This window comes from Sinocyclocheilus anshuiensis, unplaced genomic scaffold, assembly GCF_001515605.1.
Source record: "Sinocyclocheilus anshuiensis isolate Anshui unplaced genomic scaffold, SAMN03320099.WGS_v1.1 scaffold1141, whole genome shotgun sequence".
NCBI classification, from domain to species: Eukaryota; Metazoa; Chordata; class Actinopteri; order Cypriniformes; family Cyprinidae; genus Sinocyclocheilus; species Sinocyclocheilus anshuiensis.
This window is the reverse complement of record NW_015554222.1, coordinates 449869-458358: the sequence shown is the minus strand read 5'-3', so window position 1 is coordinate 458358 and position 8490 is coordinate 449869. Positions and strand designations below refer to the sequence as shown.

Below are 8490 nucleotides of genomic sequence, written 5' to 3'. Positions count from 1 at the left end.
TTGGACGGCTTCACCGCTCTTCTTGTTGCCCTAGAAACAGGAACACGGTTTTGAAAACGCAGGCGAATTGGGAACAAATCACTGAACGCGGGCGCGACAAATGTTCACAAACAGAGTGCAGAATCGGCCTCTTCGTCAAGGTCGCCTCCCTTTGAAAAGCCTACCCTGCAAAGGCCAAGGACTGTCCGCGGACACCACGCGTTACCAGGACAACCAGCATGCAAATCAAACAGCGAGTTGCGGTAAGCTAGGTCTGTTAAACAAAGACAAATGACCTGCAACTGCCGCTGTATGGCACAGATTTCTGGAACGCTAAGGAAACGCTGTTATATTCACACATAAGTTTGGTTATGAAACCTAGTTGCCTACATAGACAGTTTTTAATGCATCACTGACATGCTCCCTACGCAAAAGCTGTTCTAAAAGGTAGCCAACAACAATATCCTGCATTTTAAGAACTCTTTTTGGCAAAATGTAAGGCAGCATCACATACATCCTCTGTAAAAGAAAACCGTATGAATTACGACAAGCACAGTGAAAAATCCATCCAAAATGGCAGATCCATTGAGCTGAGAGAAATGTTGGCTAAAATGTACATATTGCATTCAATACTGAAAGGCTTCTATTTAAAGTTAAAATTGCACTATTTTACCCAATATTTGTGTTATTTCTTACTAGCTCAATATTTTGTGCCATTAGATTTGCAACATACTAAATTCCTCACAAGTAGGAGTCAAAATAGAGCCTATTTACTATGAATACATGTTCCTGGTCTTATTAAAGATTCTTGTATACATTTTTACAAATGAAATCATTTTTGTCTTCTGTTATTTTAACTGCATCATAACAACGTTCTCTACCTCTGGAACGATTTCACTACAAAGTATATAACTTTTTTTATGTAGAGAAAAACAAACAAATAATCATTAAAAAACAAAATCTTTAACCCTCAAAGACCCAAGCATTGATATTTAGGATGTTTTTTTTTATGGTTTGGCAAAATATCGCATGTATAATTTGAGACTTGAACTTTTGAATTTACAACACATTCAGCATACACATGTATTTGAAAAATAATATATTCCAACCTGTAAAAATAGAGTCATGAATATTCATATGACAGCATTTTTAAATAAAATTATTGAAATTTATAAAATTAAATAATTAGTATTAGCACAATTAGTGTATATATATATATATACATATATATATATATATATGAAACAACTATTAGAAAACAGCAGAAACATGGTACAAAAATATATTTTTGTACCATTCATTCAATACACTCCACTGTCTGACAACAACAACAACAAAACAAAATGTAACTCTTAATGCCCGGGGGCCCATTCTTCGTATGTCGCTTATTATATCCGAGATGAAATGTCACATCCAAGATGATATCATCGCGCTAATCAGGATCTGGCTAATTCGGTTCTTCGAATGCACCTGTTGTTGATGATTAGTATGGCTGGTTTGAGTTATCTGAGATAATTGCTCGTTCATGGGTTGAATTTTTTGACTTTTATAAGGAAACAGCCAAGCGAACAAAACTACATAAATGTTATAATAGATAAATGAAATGTGCACAGTTTTTATTTTATTTAAATTTTTTACATGATTCCCAATTATTTATATTCACGATTTCTAATATTTGTACAGGCTTTACATTTTTATTTCAATGTAGTAATTAGCAATTCATTTAATTTTATATTTGAACAGATTTGTTACGTGACAGCATTAATTAAAGTTGCTTAAGGGTCAAGATCATGTTATCAGCATCTCCTGCGCTCCATCAAGCCACTCCCATAATATCTGTCTCCACTCAAATTAACGCACGACTCTACATTATCTGTATAGCATGTGTGTAAGACTCAAATACAATTATGAAGCAATAATTTTATGACGAATAAATCTTTCAGCGAGTAAAACTGGCTGTGTCTATAGTATTAAAGTCAACACAACATTATTATATTATCTTTAAATTAATTTTTAAATGATTATTATTTTTAAATATTGTCCCTTGATTAGTAGGATACTCTTGTAACAAAGTAACGGTGGCTGGGACAGATTTTAAGTCTCAATTCTGCTTAAAAAGATGCAATCTAATCCTGTTTACATGAAATAAGCCTGCTCCCGAGCAGGTTTAAGCTTACGGACCTGTTGCTATGACAGCAACTCCGGGATGAGCTTCAAAGAACCAAACAATCCAAGATCATGCCAAATCATCAACAATCAAATCCAGCTAACCGAGTTAGCGACGTACGAAGAACGGGCCCCAGCCTTCTGAAAAGTGCCCAAAACCCCTCTAAAACCAGGCTGAGAGACCAGCTAATACAGTTTTTGCTCATTTAGCAGGGTTTATTTAGGGAGAACCAGTCACCAGGAACATGATTGATTAATTCCTCTCGATTTGGACAGATTATTCTCTTAATTAACTTCCCTGATAATTACAGGACCAAACCTGACTCCATATACCGCAGGAAATCTGAGCACATTCCCACAGGAGGTCGTACGGCATTTTTCAGGACTGAACGTTTGAGACTTAAAGTGACAATGGAAGTTCTGATACTTGAATACAACTCTCTCCCTCTCAAACTCTCTTCTAATTGGCAGTGGACACGCCGCATATGCCAAAGCAGCTCAACAGTCTTTAATCTTACAGATGTTTCTAGAAGTCCCTCAGCGGCTCCGTCAACTGCCCTGAGTTAAACATCAAGGCATATACACACACCCACCCTCACGCAGACTTGCAGCTAACTTTCTGACTGCAGTGGCTTCTAGCGTGGAGTGCAAGAGGGAAAAACAAAGGAAAAAGCAAAGCGAGGGAAAAAGAGTACAGGGAGGGTTGAACTGAGGTCATTTCATCAGAAATGCAATGAAGAAACTGCAAGGTGTGGAAGAGAAAATCATTAACAACTTGAAGCATATTTTTGAAAACACTTCCTTGAATGTCCAGTAGAGGTCACTAAATAGTTTTTTTTAAATAATTAAGATTTTTAAAAATGTTTTTAAAGAAGACTCTTATGCTCACCAATGCTGCATTTATTTGCTCAAAAATACAGTAAATTATTACAAATAGTATATTATTACAATTTAAAATGTTTTCTATTTTAATACATTTTCAATTTTAATTTATTCATTTTGATGCAAAGCTGAATTTTCTACAGCCTAGTCCAGTCTTTAAAGTCACACGCTCCTTCGGAAATCATTCTAATATGCTGATTTGCTGCTCAATTATTATTGGTGCTCAATTATGCTTATTATTAGAGCTGAAAACAATTTTTCTGCTCAATATTTTTGTGGAAGCTGACTATTTTTGATGAATAGAAAATTCAAAAGTCTTTATTTGAAACAAACCTTTTGTAACATTATAAATGTCTTTACTGTTACTTTTGATAAATGTAATGCATCCTTAATGAATAAAAGTATTTAAATATTTTTTAAATCTTCCCTCAAACTTTCGAAAGGTAGTAAATCAGTTTCCACCAAAAAAATTGAGAAACAAAAACATACACCCACATTAAAAAAAAAAAAATCTTCTCTGCATTTCTCCTCAAATAAATGTGTTTATATTACAACTCTCATTGGCTCCTTGACTAATTGCTTTTGTTCCTCTTTTTTAAGTTGCTTTAGATTAAAGCATATTATTCTTGCCGTTCTGTTTGGTGCAGCACAAGCTCAACCTTTAAAAAAGTAGTATAGCAATGAGGTTCAGTGGTGTAATGTATAATTTCCTCAATCAGCTTATGTTCTTAAAAACTGAGTACCTGTTTTTCTGGGTTGTATGCCTCTTTAATACACAAAAACAGAAAAGAGATTAACTCTTTTTCCTGTGACACCATTTACAATGTTTATTTTAAGGAAAGCATTTAAACCTGCTGTGGTTTAGCTAACCTTGGTAGCGATAGCCTTCAGCTTAGCCAGAAGAGAAGACTTGTTGGCATAAACCACTTCTTCCTCCTCATTCTCCTCTCCTTCTCCTTCCATAATGGCACAGCTGTCCGCCGCCGGCAACTCACACTCTTTATTGGCCGACATCACAAGTTTGGAATACTTGAACTCTAGCCTATCAGAGAACAAAGATAAAGAAGTACGAAGCTTATTAGCATAAACAAAGAGAGATGGTTGTATACCTCCAAAACCTAAAATAGTCACAAGAATCATACTTTTTGTTCTTCTTCCAGAAGTAGCAGGTCAGGGAGACGAGCAGAATAGCACAGAACACTGCAAGCCCAGCGCCCACCTTCAGCCAGAAATCAATCGCCTCGCATGGAGACGTTCTCTTCAGCGGGAGAGTAAGTCCTCCAGTACACAGCCGAGGTTCAGTCCATACAAACACTGTGTCCTTAGAATGAAAATCCACATCATTACGCGGTTAACTGTGGCATTTTGAATCTCACCTGCTATTTATTTATTTATGTTATTATATAGCTACACTCTGTTCAAACGTTTGGGGGCAATAAAGTTAATACATTTTAAAATGTAATTTAGTGATGCAAAGCTGAATTTTCAGCATCATTACTCCAGTCTTCAGTGTCATATGATCTTTCAGAAATCATTCTATTATGCTGAATTGCTGCTCAAGAAAAATGTATTATTATTATTATCAATGTTGAAAACCGTTGTGATGCCTAATATTTTTGTGAAAACTGATTCTGTGATGAATACATAGAACAGCATTTATTTAAAATGGAAATCTTTTGTAACATTGTAAATGTCTTGACCGTCACTTTTGATTTTGTTAAATAAAAGTATTACATTTATTTAAAAAAAATAAAAAACCTTACTGACACCAGACGTTTGAACAGTAATGTACTTCGTTTTCCCTTTTCTATTTGCGACAAAAAGAGCAAGTCACTCAGGCATCATATTCAAGCTAGTCATCGTGTCTCACAACGCACCTGTCACAAACACGTGAACACCCACTGTGATTATTCATTTTTGTTTTGGCGGCTTAATGTGAAGAATAATCCACATATGTGTTGCCACACAGAGTTCTGAAGAAAACAAACTTACCCTAGATAAACTTCTGATGATAAATTCAGTAGAAGATGCACAAGTCACAACAGATGCTTTTCTTTAGTAGACTGATTTTATTACTTACATCAACGAGGATCAGACTATTATTCTTACTATCTGATTTAAACTAGGCGGTGTATTACCTTGCAGTTCCTTACCAAAGCCAATTTTAATTGCACTTGGTACACAAACACAATCTGACATGCGTTGCAGCCTGGAATTAAACCACGCCATGCTGGTTTCATCTGGCCAGAGGAGAACTGGCCCCCCGACTGAGCCTGGTTTCTCCCAAGGTTTTTTTTTTTTTTTCCCCATTTCTGTCACCGATGGAGTTTTGGTTCTGTGCCACTGTCGACTTTGGCTTAATTAGTTGGGGACACAATTTCTGGTAACATTGTTGACTTGACTGCACAGACACTATTGGAAGAGAATTGAACTGAGCTGGACGATGACATCAATGAATCAACAATAAACTGACTTTAACTGATAACCTGACTGTTTTCTATTGTCCTCTTGCATTATCGGCACACGTTTTTCCTGTTGAACACTGTAAAGCTGCTTTGACACAATCTGTATTGTATAAAGCGCTATATAAATAAAGGTGACTTGACAAACATTACAACTAATTTCTCAGACAATACTATACAGTAACTAATCAGTAGAACTAATGAAAGAGTACCTGCACTCCTGCCTTACAGGCTCCTTCAATGGCGTGGTAGTCGACAGCAGTGCAGCGTGGACACGCACTAGAGCTCTCCCACAGGAAGTGAAACGTGCAGCCGTCACAGGTCCCTGCAGGACACTCACTGACACAGGACAGAGGAAGTCAATCTAAACTGGAATTGGGCTACTTTTACTTTTTTTGCTGTCAAGGGTTGTTTTTTAGTCCGCGGGTTCTAGTAATCTCCCTGGAACACAATTTTGACAGAAGGGAGCCCAGACAGAGAAAACCATGAAAGAAAAAGAAATGGGCAACTTTTGATTAGCAATAGTACTTGTTTTGTTTCAGACATGGCAACCCTAACTGAAACCATCCCTTCTTAATCGCTGTAGAAATCTGATCTTAAACACTGCAAGTTGTTCTCTAATATATTACCATAATAATTACATAATTAATAATCCATAATATAAATATAACAAAATAAGTGACACACACCTTTGGTGATAAAATAAATGTTACAAAAAATAAAACAAGACAAATAAATCAACTCAGTGGGCCTGCAGTTAGGTGATTTGGTATGGCATGATGGGAGATGCCCTGTGCCAAATTTAGACTGCATTAACAGTGTGCTTGTTTGCGTGCGTTTACCTGGGTACAGATATGTCTCCCTTCGCTGTTTTCTCTGGGTTACAGCGCAGTGAAACCACTGCATTCCTGCCTCTCTGACATGAGGTTGTGACCTGTGAAGATCTTTACAAATAAAAGACACCATTAAACAGGTAATGGATGATAGAGGGAAAAGAACAAACATTTATTACAAAACCCCTAAAACTCCAGACAACCATACATGAGAGGAACTTTAAGAGGCACTTTAGGTTTGATGACGTAACTGCCAGTACCGATAGAAGAAGTGGACATCTGGGATTCTCTTGGATGCAGATGGAAATAGTTCTGGTCTGGCGGTTATTCCGTTAAGTGATTTCTCCACTGTGGCTCCTGTGGCACAAACACACACACAACCTGTCTTAGAGGACACATGGGGGTGACAGGCAGCACAGCAGGAAGTGCTTAGTAAGCAGGACCACCCGTAGATTCAAGTAATTAATCGTATTTATCACTAAACAAGAAGCCAATTTTTTATATGCTGAGTTTTATACCTGAGAACACAGATGACAGGCACTGTGTAAAATTATTATAAAGAAACGGAAATCTACAGCACATTTTTATTGGCTGGAGTTTCTCTAATATTAAAGGCTATGAACAGTAAATATTCCAAATGTCAGGACGTTAAGATTTTTTTATGAAAACATGGGTTCAACATAACAATACCCAAGGTTTTTTATGTAAATATTGCATTCCATCTAGGTCCCGATATATGATATAATCCTTATTTTTTTTTAAATCATTATATATTTTTTTAATAATATAATAATAAAACAATATAAAATAATATACAGACATAAACATATAAAATGTATACAGAATATATAAAAGAATCATATAAATGTATCTATATTTCATTAAATATATAACAATTCTATAAAAAAATATTACATATTATATTTTCTGGCAGGAATGTTGGGGTGTAACAGGATTACTTACGAGCAAAAGTGTGTGGAAAACACTGTTAATTTGTTTCTTGTATACACAAAAAAAGAATAATTCAACTTCAGATAGTACGAACAAAAAAGTAACACTGCATGAAGATGTTTTATAGTTGCCACAGTCCCCAAGTGGTCTTCTCATTAACAATAGCAGCGCAGACAATGTTTTTGCTCATAGGTGATATTTCATACTTATTGAGCTTTGATGATTAAACTGCAAATGACTTTACTTCAGTAAAAAGCCCATCGGGGATTTAATTTATAATTAAATAGACCATTAAGGATGCTTTTCTCCATTTTTTACTGATAATGGAAAGTCTGTTAAACATTTAATTGATCTAATAACTTACAACATTAATTTTGGCAGCCTTATTAGCAAGTAATTCAAATGAATGAAACATGGATGTGCAAGTCACATATGCTACACTATCAAGAATTCAAAAATATATTTTTTAGTTTGAAATTTAAAAATATGAAATGGTCGCACCCTGAAAAGTGTCGGCCAGGCTAATGGACTGAGAGGAAAGAGCTGTTCTTAAGCCCCGCCCATCGGATGGGATAATCGTTGATTGACAGAGAAAAGCCTCCACTGAACTGCCCTGCTGACCACCTTCAGCGTCCTCATTGGGCAGGTTTGTGACATTATCTCTGCAGACCGCAGCCTTGTGACCCTGACAAAAGACAGATGAATGAATAAATAACATTCTTGTGATGTCATTTCTGCTCATTTCAGGTGCTGACGTCATACCTCAGCTCCACACAGGCTGATATTGAAGAGGTGGTAGTACTTTGTGCCTTTCGCAGTGAAGCTGGGCCCATTCATGATGGACCCGGTGGAGGTCAGAGCACTGAAGTCATACTGAAGAGTCCGAATCTGGTCAGTGTATGTGAATGAACAGTCGCTGAAACACACACTGTGCTCCTAGAATTTAAACATTCAAGAGAGAACAGTCATACACTTACTAGTTATTATTCCTGAAGCACGTTTAGTAATGCCCATGTTCTCAACCACTCAGCCATTTTGTCATTTTATCAATTTGCATAATGACTTAAAATAAAAAGCATTTTTTTAATGTCACATAACGACCATTCATCATATTTTTTCCAGTGGTTTCTGAATATTTGTACTGAATAGTGCTAGATATCATTAGTCAAACTTTTGAAAACATTACATTACATATTATGTTTAAAATTACATATATA

At 36.0% G+C, this 8490-nt stretch overlaps 1 protein-coding gene across 3 annotated transcripts in view; it reads right to left on the bottom strand.

The window, feature by feature from the left end:
- LOC107671159 (UPF0577 protein KIAA1324-like) overlaps positions 1–8490 on the bottom strand; it is a 21176-nt gene that overhangs the window by 1665 nt on the left and 11021 nt on the right. The window contains exons 15-22 of one of the 3 annotated variants that reach the window (XM_016464024.1): positions 8036–8209; positions 7775–7958; positions 6583–6679; positions 6332–6433; positions 5702–5828; positions 4170–4348; positions 3898–4069; positions 4–30 (exon numbers count right to left, since the gene is read on the bottom strand). In XM_016464024.1, coding sequence (XP_016319510.1) covers positions 4–30; positions 3898–4069; positions 4170–4348; positions 5702–5828; positions 6332–6433; positions 6583–6679; positions 7775–7958; positions 8036–8209 — 1062 coding nt within the window. Of the gene's footprint in view, positions 1–3; positions 31–3897; positions 4070–4169; positions 4349–5701; positions 5829–5852; positions 5931–6331; positions 6434–6582; positions 6680–7774; positions 7959–8035; positions 8210–8490 lie in introns of those variants that run through there. The other 2 variants (XM_016464025.1, XM_016464026.1) reach the window with 2 other exon arrangements.